Here is a 24523-nt window from a genome sequence, read left to right on the forward strand (position 1 = left end):
ATTTTGCCAACTTTGGGGCCTCTTCTCCACCAATGGGGTGACCGCTCACAGCCCCTGGTCATTTTTATTTATACCACAGCCCATACTACACAAAACTTCTTAGAACTCAGAAAGTCCCCAAATTAGCATTTCTATGGCAACACATTCCCCCAAATTCCCAGGTTATCACAGAGTGATTATCCACGGCCCCAAAGAAGTGAAAGGAGATTTGATTTAGGAAGTTCCTAAAGGCGACCCTAAAGACTCCTTTGTCCCCCAAATTAGAACATGGGTGGGAGACAAAACAGAAAGTGCTGTTGTGCTGCTAGCTTGGCATCTTTGGGGGGCAATGTTGGCAGTTCTGCTTTTTAAAGGCCTGGGCTGTGTCAGAAAGAGAGTGAGCTCTGCTCAGCAGAAGCCTCGGCCAGCCCTAAAACATTGCCCAAGAGCTCTGGCTCTGTCCTCACTGACCTGCTTCTCATTCCCCTTTTGGGGTCTATTCTGGAAAGGACAGCCACAAGAGCCCCCATCTGAGACCACATGGGACAAGAGAATGCCCACTGAGATCCCTCGGGCCAGGGGCAGTAGTGGAGGCGGGGAATGACTTAGAAAGTGTTTAGGGGGGCGCCTGGGTGGCGCAGTCGGTTAGGCGTCCGGCTTCAGCCAGGTCACGATCTCGCGGTCCGTGAGTTCGAGCCCCGCGTCAGGCTCTGGGCTGATGGCTCAGAGCCTGGAGCCTGTTTCCGATTCTATGTCTCCCTCTCTGTGCCCCTCCCCTGTTCATGCTCTGTCTCTGTCCCAAAAATAAATAAACGTTGAAAAAAAAAAATTAAAAAAAAAAAAAGAAAGTGTTTAGGGAGTTGGCCCATGTATCTAGGAGGGGGATCAGTAGGATGGGGGTGAGGGGATGAGGGGGTGAGGGCAACACCTGCCTTCTGACAAGGAATAGTAACTGAGCAGCTTCTTGGTGCCCTGCACCAAAGCTTGTAAAGCGCCCGACAGTATGTATTTTAGGTTTTGCAGGCCATATAGTCTCTGTACAACTCCCTCATTCTGCCCCTACAGCACAAAGGCAGCCACGGACAATAGTAAACAAGTGGGCACAGCTATGTTCCAATAAAAACTTTGTTTACAATCTGCACCCCACACTGTAGAGGCCTCTTTTAGGCAACAGGCTTGAGCAATGGAAACCTGAGTAAGGGAAAAGGGCGCACGGTGACCACTGGGCTGAGTACAAACAGGCCCATTAGGTGACCCACCTCAAAATAGCCATAACTCCCAGCTGACCAATGGGCCACTTACAACTGGGCACAGGTGCCGAAGAAGGAGCATACATTCCCATAACTCCTCACTCCCCACCTTAACTACAGCCCCCCACCACTGCCTCCTGGCAGATGTCTCTCCTTGGCTGTTCACCCACCGCTCCCTTGCAGTGTATTCAATAAACTCCCATCTCCTTTGTTCTGCCTTGGGTGAATTCTTTCCCTGCCCTTGCCTCCGGCTTCCACCTGGCCTCTACCTGATCGGTTGCCCCACACCCAGCAGTGGTCTGGATTTGGCCTAGGGGCAGCAGTGTGCTAACCCCTGCTCTAGACACAAGAATGGAGACCTTAGGAGACAAGCCACCAGCCTCCCTTAAACAGACAGCTGCTAACCAAACACTTTAGGTAACAATCAGATGGTTTTCTTGCCTGGTCACTCTGTATCCTCTGTACCTTTGACCTCCCAGTGGGCGGGTGAGGAGCCAATGGGAGTGCTCCCGCTACAGTGCTTTTGGACTGTGAGTGCTTTTGGTCTGTGTTAACACACAGACCCGTTAGAGGCTGATGAGGGCAACAGACCCTCCCGCGGAGAAACGCACACACAATTTGCTTGCATACAACTTTAAGGGGGTGTACAGTCCTCCTTAAGTTTATTCATGATCACCCGGAGGCCTCAAAACCCTAGGGGAAGATCCCTCGCTCACTCCAAAAAGAGAGCTAATTTTTTTTTTTTATATACAAAAGAGCTCTTACAAAACACTTAAAAAAGATCAACATACCTGTAGAAAAACAGACAAATTGCACAAAGAAGCAATTCACAGAATACAAAAGATCACAAAAAAAGAGGTGGAAAGATGTTCTGCCTCGTAAACAATTAAAGGCAAATTAATAAAAAATCATGGTATATCATTTTCACCAGATCAGACTGGCTAATGTTTAAAAGACTAATAACAGGGCACAGGAAGGGGTGTGGAGAAAGGGCCACTCTTACTCCTGCTGGTCCACCAGAACCAGTATGGGGAAGACCAGCAATCCCACTTCTGGGAGTTTATTTTACAGAAATATACATACGGGGGTGTGCACCTTAGCATCATCACAAATCAGAAAGACTGGGGACCTGGGGCGCCTGGGTGGCTCTGTCGGTTAAGCATCCGACTTTGGCTCAGGTCATGATCTCACGGTCCGTGAGTTTGAGCCCTGCGTCGGGCTCTGTGCTGACTGCTCAGAGCCTGGAGCCTGTTTCGGATTCTGTGTCTCCCTCTCTCTCTGACCCTCCCCCATTCATGCTCTGGCTCTCTGTCTCAAAAATAAATAAACGTTAAAAAAAAAAATTAAAAAAAAAAAAAACAGAAATAAAAATGCACAAAAGAGTACAGAGTAAATCTCCCTCCTGTCACAGAGGGCAAGGCAAGCAGAGTTCCCAGATTTGTGCATGTCACCCACACCCGAGTTGTCACCCACACCCTGAGCATCCCACATACACAGCCCTGTGCTGTGCCTTTCTCACCCAACACAGATCTCTCTGAACTCCCCATTTCCATGTGCCTCCACCAGACGGTTACCCCTTCCCACCAGGACAAAGTTAATAAGGCAAAGTGAACAGGATAGGCCCTGGGCTGGGCCTGGCCATGGGCTCACAGCCTGCAGGTAGAGGGGTCATGGAGATGCCAGCTACCTATTTAAGCTCCTTCCAAGAAGACCAGCAGTCCCAGGGCCCCTCAATAGCATGACTCGACTCACTAGTAGAAAGGGAAATCAGAAACCAGAGTGCCCTGCGAATGGCGACAGTAGATATTACATCATATAAGTTTTTCACGGGGAAACTAAGGCAAGCCAGACTTTGTTGTCGGGTGGAAATCTCTCTGAGAAACGTAGTATTCTCACTTCTTTCCCATCAGCCAGCTCTGAAGGGCAAGCCTGCAGAGAGCTCCCTTCGTCTTCCTGGGGAAGACATGTTTGGCCTTCTTTGACTCTCTTTCTTTCAACCTGGACCTTCCTGCAACCACTCTCACCTCAAAAAGAAACACATTCTGTGGTGTTCCACTGCTATAGGTAAGGTAGGCGCTCAAGCATCCCAAGAAAACATCTCCCTCCTCAGGTCGGCTCGCTGTGCCCTGGCATGTAGAAAACCAAGAAGAGACGCAGCCGGGTACTCCCCTGAGCTTTCCATTCCATTCTGGACAAAGGCAATGGTGAAGGGCGAGGAGATTCCAAGGGAGGACTGTTTCTAGAGTGCACTATTAGCCAGAGTTGCCATGGAAAAGGAGAGGAAAGAAAGTGGGCAACAGCTTTTTTCCTTCCTGCTCCTGTCTTCTCTGGGTACGTGGCTAGTGAGGTGGCTTCCTCAGTACCTAAGCCAAGATCAGAAGGCAGGGGATGGGCTCACTCCGAGAGTTGTGCTCTGCCTGCCTCCGGAACCTCCCAGCCCGGGAGGCCATGACTGGCTTTGCTAGGCCGCTTCATCACCAGCAGCCTCTCCTGCTTGGGATGTCCAGGCACAGGTAGGCCAACGGAAAGCAGGGCAACTGAAGCCAATAAAAGCTGCCTCAGATTCACAAGGAGATGACCAAACGAGAGAGCTTTAAAAAATCAATACTTACTGTTAACGAGGTGAAAGTCATGCACATCCCACCAAAGCCATTCAGAGACAGGGCGATGAAGATGAGCACAGACAGAGCTGGAAGGAAACAGAAGGCTCATCAGCCGGGAACCACGGCTGAGCTTCAGGGAGGCCTGGCCCACTGCCTCGCAGAGAGCAAGCAGAATGGACGACGGGCCATCGGGGGCTAGCGCCGGACACCTGGGGAGGGGGAGCTGGAACAGCCTCTTCCTCCTCACCCCCCTCCTCTTTGATTTTACAGGACTTGGACTCCTGCTAAAGGTCTGACGCCACCCCTTCCTTTCTCCATTAACCTTAGAGCAAGCCAGAGGCCCAAAGAAGCTGCTTCACCGAAACCAAAAATACGGGTCTTCAACGTTTATTTATTTTTGGGACAGAGAGAGACAGAGCATGAACGGGGGAGGGGCAGAGAGAGAGGGAGACACAGAATCGGAAACAGGCTCCAGGCTCTGAGCCATCAGCCCAGAGCCCGACGCGGGGCTCGAACTCACGGACCGCAAGATCGTGACCTGACTGAAGTCGGACGCTTAACCGACTGCGCCACCCAGGCGCCCCAAAAATACGGGTCTTCAAAAATCAGTAGATGAGCCCAGCTAAGATTTTGATGAAACCCAAGTTCTATTTTGGTATTTGTTCTGAAAGTCTTTGAAGCAACAGCTCTACCTAAACAGGGTTGGGGACCAGTTGGATTCTAAGCCATTTTTTAAAAATGTAGGCTCTATGCCCAACTTGAGGCTTGAACTCACTACCTGAGATCAAGAGTTGCACGCTCTTCTGACTGAGCCAGTCAGGTGTCCCAGCTTTTTTTTTTTTTTTTTTTAATTTTTTTTTTAATTGAGAAAGAGAGACAGACAGACAGAGTGTGAGCAGGGGAGGGGCAGAGAGAGAGGGAGACACAGAATCCAAAGCAGGCTCCAGGCTCTGAGCTGTCAGCACAGAGCCTGAAGCAGGGCTCGAACCCACAAACCATGAGATGGTGACCTGAGCCGAAGTCGGACGCTTAACCGACCGAGCCACCCAGGCGCCCCCGAGGTGTCCCAGCTTTTAAGCCAACTTCACAGTGCTGGCCTAGGCTGCCTCAGGGGACTCAGCTCCCAACTTCTGGACACACCCCTCAGCTAGCCTGGTTCTTAGAACTTGTCTGGGGTTGGCATCAATGAAGCCATCAGGGACTGGCTTGGCTTGTGATGAGATGGGAGCACGGTACACCCCGGGAGCTTCTCTCAGACGTCTGTCTGGGGGACTGCTGTCTTACCCAGCCACCCGTTTGAGATAAGTAACTGCGTGAAGGCCTAACAGGCATACCCTCTAATTTGAGCAGTAAGCCCTAGCATGGCTTCCTAGAGCAGATGGACCTGTGAGCACCTCTGGGCACTCTCTCTCCAGTCCCTGACCAAAGAGTAGAGGAAAAGCATACTCACAGTTTGGGTTACTTGCTCCATATGCAATCAGCAAGCAGGAGACAGCAAAGCAGGCACTAAAAACAAGCAGAAATAGTACATTATTTATTATTATTGTAAATAGTGTTATATGGAAGTATTTACCATAGGTCAGATGTTTTCAGAAAATGTATATACATTCTCTCATTTAATTTAACATTTCTAAGGAGTATAATTGGCTCCGTTTTACTCATGAAGAAAATAAAACAAAAAGAAAGAAAAAAACAAACAAATTACATTCTCAAAAGTCTCATAGCTAGGAGGTGTCTTAAACTGCAATTCAAGGCCCGAAGGCAGATCTGGTAAATACCACTATCTCCTGTGTCTTCCCCTCCCATCCTCAGACTGGAGAGGCCAAAGCTCTGAAGTGAGAGAGAGCACAATCCATTCTCCAGATTCCTCTGCCCGTCATGCCAGGGGAGGAACAGAACCGCACTGAGCATGAGGGAGATAATGGCAGTTTCTGAGTCCTGGATGCCTGGCTCCATCCTGGGGACAGAGGCCTCTCAAGCTCCAAAGAATGAGTGAAACTGATCTCCTACCCATGCCCTTCACGGTCACAGGCCTCACCCGTTGCAAACCACTGCCCTGCATTGTGATCGTTCCCAGTGGGCCTGGTCTGGGGAGGATGCTGGCCTGAGAGGGCTAGCTTCTTGGTGGACTGACCCTGAGTCTGGCAGACTGGAGCTTTACGGACCATATCAGGAAGTGCACAAGATGAACCACTGCAGTGCCGGGGGGTGATGGAAACAGGAGGACTTCTGCTTTATCACTTTTTTTTTGCAAAATTTTTTTAAATTTCAATTTTAGCTAGCTAACATACAGTGCAATATTGGTTTCAGGACTGGAATTCAGTGATTTTTTTTTTTTTTTTGCAATTTTTAAAAATTGAAACTATTTTATCATTTTTAATCTTAGCCACTTTAATTGACATTTTTTTTGTACATGCATCAAAGCAACATAAAACATTAAAAATGGCATATGTGTATATAATTGATAATTCCATGCTTATATTGGACGTACATGTTCAAAATCTTTTTTTTCTGATGGGAGAGGTCAAAAAGATGGTGGAAACCAATGTTCTTAATGATAAGCAACTCCAAACCCTCCCAGGCGGGCCTGGGGCCCTGATCCTTTTTTATGCAGTATTGGCATGTCTCAAGGATCACAGGACCTACTGATTTGGTGGTGGAATGAGTAGGAAGACCACTCCGGGTGGGCATTTAGGGAGGTCCACCGTGCATCTGATAGCAGGTACAAGGATTCCCTACAGTGGGGACCTCAGCCCCAGGAGTCCCACCTGCCCACCCCCAACCCCTGCACTGACCTGCCCAGCAGCCTGAGCTTCCTCGGGCCATACTTGTCCATGACGATGCCTAGAGGTAGGGTGATGGCGCTGAGCAGGAAGGAGCCTACGGTGAAGGCCAAGTTTAGCATCTCATCCTGGGCCTTGCAGCTGAGCCAGCCATTCATCCAGCTGACCTCCTCGTGCTCCAGCTCTTCCGTGTCCCCCACTGTGCCGTTGGTGACATTCTCTGTGTGTGCAGAAGGAGGGAAACTTGACCACAGGGTTGAGGCCAGGATTCCCAAAGATCAGAGGGCAAATGCACATTCAGACCCCACTGGAAATGTCAGGGCTGGCTCTGGCTCCCCCACAGCAGGTGTGGCTGTCCATCTGGCCCCAGCCCCCTGGAGCGATAAGGTGGAGGCCCTGGTCTTTTGTGGAGGGCACAAACCCTTTGGAGAATCCAACGGAGGAGGCTCTACTCCTGCTCCTCAGAAAATGCATGTGAAGTCTTGTCCACAGTGTGAGGAGATTTATGTGTCCCTTGAAACACACAAGCCCCAGCTTGGGAGTCCCATTCTAGAGTAACCTATGCTCTGGAAGAATAGGCCTCAGGACCCAGTGTAGGCTGTGGGGCCGCAGGTGGGCTAAAACCTCCTCAGCAGCTCTGTCCCTGGAAAAGGACAGCAGCCAGTATGTAGGCAGTCGATCCTAGATCACTTGGCAAGCACAGGCTGCTGGTCTCACCGCAACACTCCGGTTCTCCTCAGTCAACCAAAGGGAAGAGTGAGCGGGTCTCCTTTACTGCTAAGTACAGGAGACTTCTCATACCTACACCTGCTACCTCCCCCGGGTATTTTCACAGCATCGACCACCACACATACTGTGTCACAGAATCCCTGGGAAAGGTTTTTTTATTTTTTCAATTAAAAAAAACATATGTGTTAATGTTTATTCATTTTTGAGAGACAGAGAAAGAGAGTGAGCGGAGGAGGGTCAGAGAGAGAGAGACACACAGAATCTGAAGCAGTCTCCATGCTCTGAGCTGTCAGCACAGAGCCTGATGCGGGGCTGAAACCCCCAAACCGTGAGATCATGACCTGAGCCGAAGTCGAACGCTTAACCGACTGAGCCACCCAGGCACCCCAGGAAAGATTTTTTTTTTAATTTTTTTTTTTTATATTTATTTATTTCTGAGACAGAGACAGAGCATGAGCAGGGGAGGGACAGAGAGAGAGGGAGACACAGAATCAGAAGCAGGCTCCAGGCTCTGAGCTGTCAGCACAGAGCCCGACGCGGGGCTCGAACTCACAAACCGTGAGATCATGACCTGAGCGGAAGTCGGTCGCTCAGCCGACTGAGCCACCCAGGCACCCCAGGAAAGATTTTTTTAAAACAGTCCCAAGTTACTTGCTTTCACTCGTTGAGGTTCACCTTTCTTATTTTTCTTGCTGGGGGTCAAGTGTTGCTGTCCCCTGTGACCACAATCTTGAGCTGCAATCTCAGCCCTTAACGGCCTCTCCAAAATCCACCCAGCACCAAGACAACAAAAACTAGGGAGGAAGAAGCACTGAAGCAGCTGAGGGCTGGAGGGTGGAGTGCAGGCCGGAAGGCGGCACAGAAGCCCTCCCTCCCTGACTGCTAGTTAAGAGATGCTGACTAATCCCACGAGGAGCAGCCTCTGATTAGATGCGAGGTCACACCGGGAGAGTCAAGGAAACACCTCTCTCCAGATAACTGCCTGACTCCGGATTGCGGCCCTCTGGCGCCAGGGCTATAAAGCTGAGGGCTGCAAAGGCCTGCCCAGGCCTCTCAGGGCTGCCCCAGGGTCACGGAAAAGGATGCACTTAAGGTGAATCATGCTATATGCCAACCTCCTAACCAACAAGCCCTGCTGGGGGCACACAGGTTGAGGGTGAGGTGCTACAACCTGGCCTCTGGGTTCCAATTTTGGTGTCTCTACTTCCTACTTGTATAACCTCAGAAAAGTGACCTAATCCCACTCTATCTCAGTTTCTTTATGTGTAAAATGGCGTAACGTAATAGCAGTATCTACCTCCTAGAGTCTGCCCGGGAGATAAATGAGAAAATCCAGATAACGCTCTGGGGCTCACATGGCCGTAGAAAGTACTCAATGAACAATAGTTATGAGTTATTATTATTACTATCATGGGAGTCCTGGGAGGGTGCACCTGGGTGGCGGCGGAGCCGGACAAAGTAACTGGGTGCAGGGTCCCATAACTGTGTGTGCGTAGCATGAATTTGCATCTAGTCGCCTGTTAGGCTGGGGGCCGTGTCCCCAGCACCTCACCCAGATCCTGGTGTATGGTAGCTATTTACTGAATGAATGAAAACAACGGAGTCAGATCACAACAGCCAAAAGGCCCCAGAGAGAAGAAAGGAACTAGGACATACGGAACCATGAAAATAGAGGGGACGCACGGAGATGACAGGCACATTGCTAACCTCCTAAAGCCACAGAGACAAGACCCAGCACGCCAGATTCTCCCCCCACCCCCAATCTCTGCCACTTCCAGTTTTCCAAAGGAGGCCCCACCATGTTGACAGCCCAAACACAGGACAAACAGGATCATCTGAGTCCATCAGCGTCCGGGTCAGAACCACCACACACCCTGCCTTAGCCAGCGGGCCCGAGCCGCTCATCCACTGTGGGATAGCCTCGGCAGAGGCCGGGCTGCCTCACAGGCTGGCACTGGTTTCTGGTGACAGCTCGGCCAGCAGCAACAGGAAGCAGGAGGACAGGGTCCCCACACAGCAACGGCCATCCCCACGTTGGTGTGCAGATAGGGGCAAAGCAGCACACGTGTGACAGGCTGGATGGGTGCAGAAGGCCCCTCAGGGCCCAGGATCGTTGGCTGGCGAATGCTGATTGCGGCCATGCAGGGTCTGGAGCCCATGACGGCACTGAAGGACACAAAATGGCCTGGATGGCTCAGTCGGCTGAGTGTCCGACTTCGGCTCAGGTCGTGACCTCACGGTTCGGTTAGTGAGTTCAAACTCCGCATCGGGCTCGCTGCTGGCAGAGCCCTCTTCAGATCCTCTGTCCCGTCTCTCTCTGACCCTCCCCTGCTCACACATGTGCGCGTGCTCTCTCTCTCTCACAAATAAATAAACATTAAAAATAAATAAATAAATAAATAAATAAATAAATAAATAAATGACACAAAATAACTCAGGACTCGGGAGCACGTCAGGATCTGCTGCTACAGGCAGGGAGCCAGAGCTGGACTGGGAACTGATGGAGCCAGGCAGCACCATCTCTGGGTAGAGGCCCCAGGGTGTCCACCCTCAGTTTCCCCAGAGCTGGACTCCTAAATCCATGATGATACTCACCAACAGAGAGAAGATAAATCCCAAGGCAATGTACCCAAAGCAGTCTCCCTGATTTGCCATAACTGGGGATGTCCACGGAAACATCTCGAATTATTTAGAGATGGCTAGACAGAGAAGCTCATAAGGAGAAAGGCAACACCAGGGGGAAGGATATCTGTCCCCCATCTTTCATCTTACAATCACTGCACACAGGAGCAGGGACCTTACACACCTTGGGCCACTGGCTTTCTCTCCTTAAAAAATTCCCTGCCAACAGGGCTGCCTGGCCCTCTGCCCTCCTGCCTCTAGGCAGGGATGTCCAGCAACAGGTCAGCCTGGGGTGGGGGGTCCCAGTGGCCTCTCTTCGTCTGCCCATGAAGCAATTCAAAAGTGTCCCTTGCTCCTAGAGGGGACTAAATCTTCGGTGAGCCCAGAAGCTTTGTTGGCAGTAAACAGTCCACGTGAATAGTCACAGATCCAGGAGATGCCCAAACACAGCCACACCCAAGCTGTTCCTCTCCCTCTGCTCTCACCTGGGCCACCGTGGGCCAGGAAAGACACAAACAGATAAGCACAGAGGAAGTGTCAAGCCCTGGGGTGCCCCTCTGCTCCCAGACTAGAGCTCAGGCCTCACTCCAAACCGGCCTGCTCTGCACCTCACTTGCACCTGTTTATCAAACAGATGTCTCTGCAGTGGGCGGCCAGGGTGGCCTGGCCTGGCCCAGCCCAGCAGGGAAAGGTGAATCAAGAGGACTGGCAAGGAATTGGTGTGGCCCGAGTGTGCTGAGAAAATAGCTTCGAGGCTGCTTAGGGGCAGGGAAGAGAGAACAAAGCCTGCACTGTTCAGCCCTCCTCCCAGAAGACTCGCACACAATCTGCACAGTGAAAGTAGGGGACAAAAGGGGGTGCTGTGACCCCACTCAGGTTCCCCTGACATCTCTGGGTCAAAGAGGGAGCTCCCCCCGCCCCAGAGAAACAAAGGGAATGAGGAACAGAACAGCTGGCTGCATGATGCTTAAGGGAGCGAGGGACACGGGGCTGGAGACCCCTCCAAATTTGTGAGCAGCCCCCTTCTCTGACTGGCTGTTCACTGGGCCATCCACCCAGGATGCAGGCCCCTGGACGTCCCTGCTGATGGTCCCTGCCCCAGGATCTCCTGTCTGTCTCCCAAATCCTTAGTCTATCCGGCAACAGGAAGCAGCATCTCAGTCCAACAGGGGGATGTAGGTGAGAGGTCAGTCTCAGACACAGAGCAAACAAAAGGCAGGACACAGACAGAGGGCCATCGTGGGGAGGCCAGGGCCTAGCCCCTTGCTGCGGTCCCGGAGTGCCTGTGTATGCTGGCTGCTATATTCAGTGGTATTCGTTCTGTTTCACTCAGTGCCCTCTCACCCCCACCCAGACGCCACACGAGGACACCAGCAAGTTGCTTGCCCAAGGTCTCCCAGACAGTACATTATGGGGAAGCTGAACTTGAATCCAGGCTGCCAGACCCCAAAGTTCCTGCTTTTAACCTTCAGGCTGTGCTGATGCTGTACCACCTGAGTTAGAGGCATTTCAGAGAAAATATGCTGAGGGAATGGAGACAGCCCAAGGCTATCACAGTGTCGGGGACAGCACCAGGTGGCTCTTAATGACACCTAGTGTGAATGGGACTGTCCCCAAGATCCTCCCTGAAAGACAACCCAAGCTGAACAGAACCTTAATGCAACACCACGAAGGCAGGTGGGGCCAGCGGATGTGGGGGAGGGAAACTGGGTCATGAAATGGGCAGGAGGAAGGCAGGGGTGGTAGGAAGGGACGCTGAGGGCGCCAGCTCCTTTCTGTGATGCATCCTGAGGCCGAGGGCACCAGCCTTTAGACCTTACCCGTTGCTACAGAATACTTTTTTTTTTTTTAATCCAAAATACACTGGCCGGGGGGGGGGGGGGCTGTGGGAGGGATGGAAACAGTCACATTCATAGCAATACAAGTAAAAGGGTGGGTTTTCAAAAGCTATCAAAGGCCAGCAGCCTTTGAGTGAGGCAGAGACCGTTAAAAGAGGGTCTCTAAGCAACAGGGAATGTCTCTTGTCCACATCTGCAGCTTCAGCCCACCTGCAGGGGACCAGTCCTGGCTCTGCTTCCCTGCTGTGACAGCAGCACCTCTGCCCCTTCAGGGCCCAGCTTTGTTTCGTGAGGGGTTCAGCTCCCCTGCCACCACAGGCAGAGAGACTGCAGTGGTCAAGAGCACAGAACTGGGATCTGCCTCGGCATCCACGGAGGAGCTGGACTGAGACTTCCTCAGGCAGAGGCCGCGACTCCATCCCCCACCCCACGCCCAGAATGTGGCAAGACCTCAACAATTTTTAAGAATCTAATAGGTGAACGTGATGGTCACCCTCTTCTGCCTCTGTCTCTTCTTCCTGCCTTGAGAATAAAATCCAACTTCCCGGGGCGCCTGGGTGGCTCAGTTGGTTGAGCGTCCGACTTCGGCTCAGGTCAGAATCTCACGGTTCATGGGTTTGAGCCCCACATCAGGCTCTGTGCTGACAGCTCAGAGCCTGGAGCCTGCTTAGGATTCTGTGTCTCCCTCTCTCTCTCTGTCCCTCCCCTGCTCATGCTCATGCTCTGTCTCAAAAATAAAATATAAAAACATTAAAAAAAATTTTTTTTAATAATTAATTAATTAAATAAAATCCAACTTCCCCAAGTGGCCTCCTAGGCCCAATGGGCCTTGGCTCCTTCCCACTCTCCTTGCCCCCTCCTCTCCCAACTCACCCCTCTTGGCCCCCTAAACATCAGAGAGGCCCTGACACCCAAGTTGAACCAGGTGCCCTCTGTGGCTCTCCTTCCTGGCACCCTGCTCTCCACTGGAGTTCTGACCGCCTCTTGGAATTATATGGTCTGTGTGTTTAATGCTGGCAGACTACAGACTCCCTCGGGACTGCTCTACACCCCCAGCACAGCACCTCAATTAAATGTTTACTGAACGTGGAGGTTAGAGGAAGAGGAGATTAACAGCCCCCTGATCTGACCCTGTCCAAGAGGGCCATCAGATGACAGAGAGAACGAAGAAAGAGGTCAAGAGTGGGTAGGTATGACAGCCATCCGGAGGCCAGAAGGATACGGTTCTGGAAAAGCCCTGTTCTTCCCGGGCTGGGAAGCCAGTCAGCTTCCTATCCACACCAGGAGGCAAAGCCCAAAGGCCCACCCCCAGTCCTTATCAATCCTGTCTGGTGGGCAAGGCAAAAAGAGCTGAGAGGCAACAGAGAAACGCGCATTTTCTTTCCTTCTCCCACCTCACTTTGCTGGAACCCAACACCGTGTCTGTGGTGAGATTCTGGCTGGAGTCCCAAGAAGCTTTCAACAGGTTCAGGCAAATTTTCTTTAGAGAACAAACTAAATCAAAGGTCCTAAAAGCAACCAAAAGCTGACAAATTTGCATCTCAATCAGATGTAGACCAGTATGTTTTTCACAGTCTAATTCAATAAATGGCCCAAAGGCTTCTGTGTAGTTCAGCCACCTACCAAGTTTGAAAATATTAGGCCTAAGCAGAAACCTTGACCCTAAATCCTCCAGACACTCCCAGTTAGGCATGGAGGAGACTCCTGGCCCCCAAAGGCAACAGGCTACTTGGACTCCAAGAAGCCAGGAGCAGCGAGGCCAGAGATAAGCTAAGTGGAACCGGCAGGCCTGTCCGTCAAGGATGCTGGGTCAGCAGGTTTGCCAGGTAGTCAGAAAAAACAAAATCAAAGGCAGGAGCAAAGGCACGGGATAAGAAGTTGATGTTCAACCTACAACCTGACCCTTCACCTTCACTTTGCTTTATAGAAGGGACGGGTCAAGCCTCTCTAGGGCTTAAACACCAACTCAGCACTGTGTCGGCACAATCTCCAGGACTCCTCCCATTTTAACGAAGGAAGAAGCCAAGGTCGAGGCAGGAATGAAATGACCAGCCTCGATGCTGCCAATACCATAAAATAATTAAGCAGTGGACAATCTGGGGGATAAAACCCTAGAATCGGACCTTCCACAAGAGGTCCAAAAAAAAAAAAAAAAAAAAAAAAATCGACCACAACAGTCCCTCAGTCTGGACGAGATGCTAAAAGCTTCATCTGGGGATGATGATGTTTCTTGCTGTTCTTAAAACCCTCGCTGTACCTTGAAAGAATCCATCAAAGAGGCAAGCAGGAAGGGTCATGATCTAAAGCAGGAGGGCGGGGAAGGAGCCAAACACTCCAACCTGCTCCTTCCAGATAGTCCTTAATCTGCTAACATCTCTTGGGCAAAGCAGAAAGCTCGTTCAAGGAACAAGGTCTGAATGACTCTCCCATCTCCCAAGATTTCTTGCTGATGTGGGGAAAGTTCTGCCAAGAACCTTTAGGCTATTGGAAATATTTCTGAGTAGCTAAAGGCTAAAGGTTATAAATGACATACTCTCTGTCCTCTCTCCCAGGTGGCCTCTACATCTCCTCCATTTCTCCTGCTCTAAACTTGTCCCGCAAAGCTTGCCTAGAGACTGAAACACTTGGGGATCTCCTGGGACTGTCAGGAGAGGGAAACAAGGAGGATTCTACATGGGGTTCCAGGCAGCGTGAGCTGGTCCAAAGTTTTCTCTCCCCCTCAATTTAGAACTCTAGGAAGAAAAGGCATGCCAGCGGTGTGATTCAGAGGGACAGACTTAAGCTATCTCCCTCTAAGGGGACTCGCACAGGGGTTGGCTGACAAAGGAACTGGGAAGAGATATTCCAGAGTTCAACTATTAGATAGCCCCTGTCGGGGACAACAGGAGGGCAGAGGGAAACATTTCCTATCAAGGTTACCTAAGAAAGGGGATGCAGGGTAGAGGTGGGGACTTGGGTCCCACTTCTTGGCTTAATCTACTGGCCTATAGCAATTAGGATCCTTAAACAGGGTCAGGGGGCATGTGAGGGTAGGAGTGGGGGTTACACTCCTTGTAGACAAGCATCCTCAACCTGCGTTCAGCAACACCAATGATGCAGCAAAGGGAGAGGACAGAACTAGTGTTATTTCCTTAAATACTCCCCTTGCCTTCCCCTACCATGATAGGCAGATAGAAGGCCACAGAGACATTCTCATGGCCTGTGGGAGAAATGTCCTTTGGAAAATCATAAAGCAGCAAAAACAGACAAGAAATTGTAGCTGACATGCCCTTAAGAGACTCCATAATGGCCTAAAAAACATCTAGATTCTAGACGAAACTTCGATGGGGTGGAGGCCAAGCCACTTCCTCTCTCTCTTGCTGCACCCCAACCATTGAGTCAGGAGTTCCTCTTTCTCACAGTCAGAGAGCAACATATTTAGTTCAAGTCAAGTGATACGCCAGACACCAGGAGGAGAGAAATCCAGCAAGGTTCCTAGGTGGCAGAAAGAACATCCCGGACCTGGAGGTTCTGGAACTACCAGAGTCCTCAACTGTGTGGCCTTGGACAAGTCAGCAGATCTGTCTGAGCCTCAGTTTCTTCACCCACAAAACAGGGGCAATGATATGTACCCAGCTGAGCTGGCTGACGATCAAATGGGGCTTTTGCTAAATGGGAGGCGCTGCGCAGCGAGGCGGTATTGCGGGCCGGGTCCTCACTGCCATCTCGCCCTCTCCCAAAGCTCCCACTCCGGGAACCACCCCGAGCCCGAGACGCCCGTCTCACCTGGCTCAGTACACAGGTATGAGTAGAAGCCCTCCGACTTGAGCATGATGAGCAGCGAGCCCCAGCCCAGGAGGACTGCCGAGAAGAGGAGGTTTTCCAACACGGCTGTGCAGGCCATCCACCAGCGGCGCCGATGGGCAGTGGCCAGGGTGGGCGCCATGGCGCGGCGCGGCGGCCCTGCTCCGGCTCTGCAGCCACCTGCACACAGACCCCAGTCAGCGTCAGCGTCCGGCCCTGCCCAGCCTGTGTGGCCAACCCGGGCCGCTGCCGCAGCGCGCGCAGCTTGTCACCCCTCCGTGGCCCGGACCGTGGGTGCGCACAGCGAAGGAAGCCCCAGCCCTGCCTGGGTCCCAGGCCAACCTGTCCGCGGCTGGCTCGTACGTCTGCCCTCAGCTACGGGACAGCGGCCCCGGCCAGGCAAGGAGACCTCTCCCTTGGCTCATCCCGAGGAAACCTGAAGCATGAAAACAGGAGGGACTAACGCATGCTCAGGGACGTGGAATTAATCCTGGCTCTCCGCAGGACTGACATAGCTTGGGGACTGTCAGGGGAGGCACCTTCAGGTCCGGATACCTGGGCAGGGCCATACCTGAGGACTGCCACTCCCTGGGACCCTGACAGGAGCCCTCCCGCCCGCACTCGAGACCCTTCCCCAGAGCTGGTTCCTTCAACCACAAGATCAGCGCAGGGAATCCGGAACGGCCCGCCCCCGGCCCCCTCATAGGCTGGACGGCTAGGAACTGCTGCGCCATTGGCCGCTGTCTAGGTCGCTAGGCGCTGCGGCCACGCGAACCCCGCATGGGAGAGGCGAAGCCGGTTCAAACCGGCGGCGCGAGCCACCTGCACGACCCCCATTCCGGCTGCTTCCGCGCCATTTAGTCTGTTCCCATGGAAGCGGACCCCCCCGTCCCTCCATCTCCGAGCTGCCTCCTCCATTCGTCATCTCTTCCCTGGCAGACCTTCATCCAATCTGTTTCCTCTCATAGTTATACATCTTCTCCCTATGCCCCTATTCGTGCGCCTTCTGTCCCCCTAGCACCTTCTCCCAGAGCCCCAAGATTCAGCTCACCCGGCTTCTACTAGCGTGTATCGGGCCCGGCCGGCGCCTTTTCTGTCTCCTTTTATTCCAGAGCTTTTATTTCGACCCCAAGACGAAAACACTGTCGCACGCTGATTGGCTGAGTGGGGGCTGGAAACAGGCATTGGCCAATCAGCAGCTACCCGCCCGCCCGGCGGCGAGCAGAAGCCGGTTCCGGCCGGACTTGAGAGACAAACAAGAGAGCTGGGGGGGGGGGGGGGGGCGGCGGGCCGGGGGCAGCGGTGGGTTGCCTCTACTGCTACTGCTGCCTTAAACTGGAGTAACAGCCGGGCTGGGAATTCCCCGGGGCATTGCCCCAGCGTCTCTCTAGAGCCTTACTCCGAAGCTCTGACCCTGGGTTCGGTCCCCTCTGTGGATGTTCTGGTGGACTGCATGCCTGCCTCCCTCGCACACCCGGCTGGGCTCTTGCACTCCGTTCTACTCCAGCCCGCTACATAGTCCCCAGCTTCCCCTCTGTCCTGGGCGCCACGTCCCGATGCCCTGGCTCCGTGTGGGTCGTTCGCTCCTGCCGTCTCCATTGCCTCTCCCACGCAACGCTGCCATCCCCGGGCTTTGTGTTCTGATTTCTCGTTCTCCTGTCCCCAGTGTTCTCCATCCAGGCGCTGTCTGCACATCCCGGATCCCCGGACTCCTGTGCAGGCGTGCTATGCCTCTTCCCTGCTCTCCTGATTCATCGACCCTTCTCCTGGGTGCCATCTGCCCGATCCCTAGAAGATGCTCTTGGGGGATCCCTAGGTGGGAGTTTGGGGCTTGTCTATACCCTAGGACGGTTTTCTCCCATCCACTGATCCCTCGCCCACCCGTTCCTGCTGTCCTTGGTCCCCTTGGGGACCCCTACCCAGAGTTGTCCATCCCATCCCCATTGTCCTGCGCCGCCACCACCCCCTTACGCCCCAGTCCCGGACGTCTCCTTTAAGGGCCCTCTCTGGTGACGCGGCGGGCAGCGCCTCGGGGAAAGCGCGTGGAATCGGGAGGACTCTGGGCTTCCAGTCTGATCAGAGCTGGACCTGCCCCCAGGACTGCTAGGGCAGGGGGATGGAGCCCCGGCACTGGGGAGGTTCAGCAGCCCAGATGCGTCTTCCGGATCGGAGTTGCCAGCCCGATCTCTGAGGACCCTCGGGCTCCCCCAGATTCAGCTTGGTCTCCCTCGGCTCGCTTTGGGAGCTGGCTTATTCCAGGGCTCTGGGAGCCTCAACAGCCTCCCCTTTCATGTCCTTGAATCCGAGTGCGCCCCCTGCCGCCATGAACCCACCGCTGGCAACCTTGCTCACACCACGCCTGGCGCTGTGGGCTTGGGGGAGATACTGGCTGGTTACCTATCAGGTTACCCACCCTCACAGAATCTCACCCACTCACTCCTCACTTGCGACTGTCATTTGATAAACTTCAGTCCTTCTCTCCCTCCTACTTCCACCTGTCTAAGGGACGTCTTCAGGCAGCTGTTCGATAGACATCTCTGAACTGTTTCAAAAACCATCAAAAGTGATTCACTCTCTACCCCCCAAACTGTCCCTCCCATTCTTTCTCAGATAATAGCATCACTACCATAAAACCATCTTTTCAACAAATATTTATTGGGCAACCGCTGTTATTCTCCCTCTCCTTCACCCCATCCCCACCCCACCAATACAGCCGTATCTCCTAAATATTTATCATCTGTGTACTGGCACAAGAACAGACACTCAGATCAATGGAACAGAATAGAGAACCCAGACATGGACCCACAAATGTATGGCCAACTAATCTTTGACAAAGCAGGAAAGAATATCCAATGGAATAAAGACAGTCTCTTCAGCAAGTGGTGCTGGGAAAACTGGACAGCGACATGCAGAAAAATGAACCTGGATCACTTTCTTACACCATACACAAAAATAAACTCAAAATGGATGGAAGACCTAAATGTAAGACAGAAAGCCATCAAAATCCTCGAGGAGAAAGCAGGCAAAAACCTCTTTGATCTTGGCTGCAGCAACTTCTTACTCAACACATCTCCAGAGGCAAGGGAAACGAAAGTAAAAATGCACTACTTGGACCTCATCAAAATGAAAACCTTCTGCACAGCAAAGGAAACAATCAGCAAAACTAAAAGGCAACCAACAGAAAGGGAGAAGATATTTGCAAATGACATATCAGATAAAGGGTTAGTATCCAAAATATACAAAGAAGTTATCAAACTCAACACCCAAAAAAACCCCAAATAATCCAGTGAAGAAATGGGCAAAAGACATGGATAGACACTTCTCCAAAGAAGACATCCAGATGGCCAACTGACACATGAAAAAATGCTCAACAATACTCATCCTCAGGAAAATACAAATCGAAACCACAATGAGATACCACCTCACACCTGTCAGAATGGCTAACTTTAACAACTCAGGCAACAACAAATGTTGGCGAGGATGTGGAGAAAGAGGATCTCTTTTGCATTGTTGGTGGGAATGCAAGCTGGTGCAGCCACTCTGGAAAACAGTATGGAGGTTCCTCAAAAAACTAAAAATAGGTCTACCCCACGACCCAGCAATTGCACTACTAGGGATTAATCCACAGGATACAGGTGTGCTGTTTTGAAGGGACACATGCACCCCCATGTTTATAGTAGCACCATCAACAATAGCCAAAGTGTGGAAAGAGCCCAAATGTCCATCGATGGATCACTGGATAAAGAAGATGTGGTATACATATACAATGGAGTATTACTCGGCAATCAAAAAGAATGAAATCTTGCCATTTGCAACTATGTGGATGGAACTGGAGGGTATTATGCTAAGTGAAATTAATCAGTCAGAGAAAGACAAAGATCTTATGACTTCACTCATATGAGGACTTTAAGGGACAAAACAGATGAATACAAGGGAAGGGAAGCAAAAATAATATAAAAACAGGGAGGGGAACAAAACCTAAGAGACTTAAATATGGAGAACAAACAGAGGGTTACTGGAGGGGTTATGGGAGGGGGATGGGCTAAATGGGTAAGGGACACTAAAGAATCTACTCCTGAGGGGCGCCTGGGTGGCGCAGTCGGTTAAGTGTCTGACTTCAGCCAGGTCACGATCTCGCGGTCCGTGAGTTCGAGCCCCGCGTCAGGCTCTGGGCTGATGGCTCAGAGCCTGGAGCCTGTTTCTGATTCTGTGTCTCCCTCTCTCTCTGCCCCTCCCCTGTTCATGCTCTGTCTCTCTCTGTCCCAAAAATAAATAAACATTGAAAAAAAAATTAAGAATCTACTCCTGAAATCATTGCTTCACTATATGCTAATTTGGATGTAAATTTAAAAAAATAAAAAAGTTAAAAAAATAAATAAAATATTTATATATGATATTTGGAAAAAAAAAAAAATCATCTGTGTCCGAAGGATTGCAACTGCTGTTCATCCAGCCTCCAATCTCAGCCCCTCAAATCCATTTCTTTACCCAACCCCATCCCAGTGAGCTGTGGGAAATGTAAATCTAACTTTAGTAAATGTGACTTCTGCTAAAATCCTTCAGAAACTCTACTATTTGTCCTGTAGGGTAAAGTTCAAGTTCTTCAGCCTGACCCACAGACTCCTCCCCACCAGTCTCCCACCCCCTAGAGGCCAGTTGATGCTTCAATCACAGGGAATTGCTTGTAGTTCCTGCACATGCTGTTCTCTCACCTCTGGCCCTCAAACATACCCTCTTCTTCGATAGCACCTCCTTCAGGAAGCCTTCCCTAACCACTCCCAAAAATATTCACTATCTTAGTCTACTGATTGCACTGTTTTATAACCATCAGTTCATCTGTTTGTCTCTCCCTTTCCCCACTGACTGTGAACTATTTAGGTCTTACTCAACTTCAAATCACCACCCCCCTTAACACGGAAGCATGAAGCAGATGCACAATACTGTGACTGAGTGAAAACATGAACAAATCAAATGAAAAGGGGTGGAAGGTACATGCTTCTAGGGACAAAGGATTCAAAGCTGGGAGAATGATGGTAATGACTATAATAATTACCCTTCATTGAGAATTAAAAATTTACTAGGTGCTTTAGTTTGTGGCATTTAATCCCCTCCATAACTCTGGGAGATGGCCATTAACCCCATTCCAAAGTCACAAAACAAGTATATCAGAACTGAGATTTGAATCCATAGCTATTTGAATGAAATTCTGGGTTTGTTTTTTTTTAAGTCTTTTTAATGTTTATTTATTTTTGAGAGAGAGAGTGCGAGCTTACAGAGGGGGAAGGGCAGAGAGAGAGAGAGACAGAGGATCCTCCCTGACAGGAGACAGCCCGTTGCGGGACTTGATCATGACCTGAGCCAAAGTCGGACACTCAACCGACTGAGCCACCCAGGTGCCCCTTTTTTCAGTCTTTTTATCAAGGATGTTAAAACTCCAAAACCAGCACTGCTGGCAAATCATAAAGAAATAAAATCACTTAAAGTACTAGAAGAAAATGCAGATGATTGTTTCACTAGTTTTAGGGTAGAGAAGACCTTTCCACTAAAAATGACATGAAACTCATAAGACAAAAAGACTGTCTAAATTAAAATTTTAAATTTCTGGGGCACTGGGGCACTTGGGTGGCTCAGTCGGTTGAACAGCTGATTTCGGCTCAGGTCACGATCTCTTGGTTCACAAGTTTGAGCCCTGGATCGGGCTTTGTGCTGACAGCTCAGAGCCTTCAGCCTGCATCAGACAGATTCTGTCTCCCTCTCTCTCTGCCCCTTCTCTGCTTGCATTCTGCTCTCTCTCTCTAAAATACACATTAAAAAATTTTTTTTTTTAAATTTCTGGGGTGCCTGGGTGGCTAAGTTGATTAAGCATCCAACTTTGGCTCAGGTCATGATCTCACAGCCCCACATCGTGCTCTGTGCTGACAGCTCAGAGCCTGGATCCTGCTTTGGATTCTGTGTGTGTGTGTCTCTCTCTCTGCCCCTCCCCCGCTCATGTTCTGTCTCTATTTCTCAAAAATAAATAAATGTTAAAAATTTTTTTTTAAACTTTAAATTTCTACAGAGGGAAAAAAAAACTATAAACACCATTAACCGACCAATCACAAATGGGGCAAAGGATTCATATCCTTGATACACATAAAGGCAATTATAAATCAGTGAGGAAAAGAGAAACACCTCACCTGAAAACTGAGGAAAGAGGGGCACCCAGGTGGCTCAGTAGGTTAGGCATCTGACATCAGCTCAGGTCATGATCCCACTGTTTGTGGGTTCAGGCCCCTAATCAGGCTCTCTGCTGTCAGAGCCTGGAGCCTGGTTTGAATCCCCTGTCTCCCTCTCTCTCTGCCCCTGCCCCACTCACACACTCTCCCTCAAAAATAAACATCTAAAAAAATATGGGGCGCCTGGGTGGCTCAGTCAGTTGAGCATCCGACTTCGGCTCAGGTCATGATTTCACAGTCTGTGAGTTCGATCCCCGCATCAGGCTCTGTGCTGACAGCTCGGAGCCTGGAGCCTGCTTCGGATTCTGTGTCTCCCTCTCTCTGCCCCTCGCCTGTTCATGCTCTGTCTCTCTCTGTCTCAAAAATAAAAACATTAAAAAAATAAAATAATAAAATAAAATAGTGGAAAGAATATAATCAGATAGCTCATAGGAAAAAATACAAGTAATTATTAAAGATACAAGAAGCAGCTCAACCTTAGAATAATCATAGAAATTTACCTTTTAATGATATAATTTTTGATGGCTAAAAAGACAAAAGCAAAAAAAAAACTTTATCTGTACAAAGATGTTAACTTTTTAAGAAGCTTTAGCATGTTATCACTTTATTATTCTTATTGTGCTAAAATAATGAGACACCTGCGAACGCAAGCTGGTGCAGCCACTCTGGAAAACAGTATGGAGGTTCCTCAAAAAACTAAAAATAGAACTACCCTACGACCCAGCCATTGCACTACTAGGCATTTATCCAAGGGATACAGGTGTGCTGTTTCGAAGGGACACATGCACCCCCATGTTTATAGCAGCACTATCAACAATAGCCAAAGTATGGAAAGAGCCCAAATGTCCATCAATGGATGAATGGATAAAGAAGATGTGGTGTGTGTGTGTATATATATATATATATATATATATATATATATAGGAGTATTACTCGGCACTCAAAAAGAATGAAATCTTGCCATTTGCAACTACGTGGATGGAACTGGAGGGTATTATGCTAAGTGAAATTAGTCAGTCAGAGAAAGACAAATATCATATGACTTCCTTCATATGAGGATTTTAAGAGACAAAACGGATGAACATAAGGGAAGGGAAACAAAAATAATACAAAAACAGGGAGGGGGACAAAACAGAAGAGACTCATAAATATGGAGAACAAACTGAGGGTTATTAGAGGGGGTGTGGGAGGAGGAATGGGGTAAATGGGGAAGGGGCATTGAGGAACCTACTCCTGAAATCATTGTTGCGGTATACGCTAATTTGGACGTAAATTTAAAAAAATAAAATTAATAGTAATAATAATAATAATGAGACACCATTTCAACCTATTAGACTGGGTGTGGGAACATAGTTCCTATCATCATTTGCGAGAATGCAAAACCACATAACTTTTTTGGATGGTAATTTGGAGTAAGTACCCAAATGGTTACTTTTTTTTTAATGTTTATTCATTTTTACGAGAGAGAGAGAGAGAGAGAGAGAGAGAGAGAGAGAGAGAGAACAAGGCGGGGAAGGGCAGAGAGAGAAGCAGACACCAAATCGGAAGCAGGCTCCAGGCTCTGAGTTGTCCGCACAGAGCCCGACGAGGGGCCGGAACTCACAAGCCGTGAAATCACAACCTGAGCCAAAGTCGGACGCTTAAGTGACTGAGCCATCCAGGCACCCCAGTACTCAATTGTTTAATGTTCTTACCCTATAACCTAGCAATTCTGCTTGTAGGAATCTCTTCTACAGAAAAAACTTCCATGAGTGCAAAAAGAAATACGGACAAAGTTGTACACCGAATCATTTATTGTATCAAAACAATTAGAAATGACCCAACTTCCCATGGGTAGGGGATGGTTTAAATAACCCGTGTTAGTTCCACATGATGGAATCCCATGCAGCCATTTTGTAATGAAAAGAGGTAGCTTTATAATTACTGACATCAGAAGATATCCAGAGTATATTTAAGTAAAAAACCAAACTCTACAACGATATGCGCACAGGAAAACCTCTAAAAGGAAGGATCTAAGCTGTCTGCAAGATTCTCTGAGCTCTGGGATGGAAGGTGGAGCTGCTGTTTCTGTCCTGACTGGGTAATTCAAGTATGTGAGAAAAGAATTCAGAACCAAAAGGCATTCAATGACAAGTAAGTCTGGCCCCTCCCCTGTCCCTCAGACTCCTCTGGGGAAAGGGGGAATCTCCTTTCTACTCTATACATATCTGTAATGTTAGTACTTTTTAAATTTTATTTTATTTAAAAAAAAAATTTTTTTTAACATTTATTTATTCTTGAGACAGAGAGACAGAGCATGAACGGGGGAGGGGCAGAGAGAGAGGGAGACACAGAATCGGAAGCAGGCTCCAGGCTCTGAGCCATCAGCCCAGAGCCCGACGCGGGGCTCGAACTCACAGACCGCGAGATCGTGACCCGGGCTGAAGTCGGACACTCAACGGACTGAGCCACCCAGGCGCCCCCGTACTTTTTTTATTTTTAACAACATTGTTTTTTTATATTTTTTTGTAAAAAAAAATTATCTAGGGAGAAAAGTAAAAAGAATGTTCACTATAGAACATTTACAAATTATACAGAAGTTTACGAAGGAAGAAAATAAATATCAGCCACTATCTCATCTCCCAGAAAAAAAATGCCACTTGATGCTGTTCCTCCGAATCTTTTTTATGCATATACAAAAAAAAAAAGTTTGCAAAACAATCACAAAACACACACAAAACG

General features: G+C 49.8%; 1 protein-coding gene across 5 annotated transcripts in view; it reads right to left on the minus strand.

Moving 5' to 3' along the window:
- The window catches only part of SLC43A2 (solute carrier family 43 member 2), a 38292-nt gene extending 21541 nt beyond the window's left edge, over window positions 1–16751 (minus strand). For 2 of the 5 annotated variants that reach the window (XM_040455482.1, XM_040455480.1), the window contains exons 1-5: window positions 16159–16233; window positions 15570–15767; window positions 6628–6835; window positions 5283–5338; window positions 3842–3918 (exon numbers count right to left, since the gene is read on the minus strand). In XM_040455482.1, coding sequence (XP_040311416.1) covers window positions 3842–3918; window positions 5283–5338; window positions 6628–6835; window positions 15570–15729 — 501 coding nt within the window. In that variant the 5' untranslated portion in view covers window positions 15730–15767; window positions 16159–16233. Of the gene's footprint in view, window positions 1–3841; window positions 3919–5282; window positions 5339–6627; window positions 6836–15569; window positions 15768–15929; window positions 16234–16638 lie in introns of those variants that run through there. The other 3 variants (XM_040455484.1, XM_040455481.1, XM_040455483.1) reach the window with 3 other exon arrangements.
- Between the last annotated feature and the right edge of the window lie 7772 nt (window positions 16752–24523).

Source organism: Herpailurus yagouaroundi, unplaced genomic scaffold (genome assembly GCF_014898765.1).
Source record: "Herpailurus yagouaroundi ecotype Mexico unplaced genomic scaffold, PumYag 215, whole genome shotgun sequence".
Lineage (NCBI taxonomy): Eukaryota > Metazoa > Chordata > Mammalia > Carnivora > Felidae > Herpailurus > Herpailurus yagouaroundi.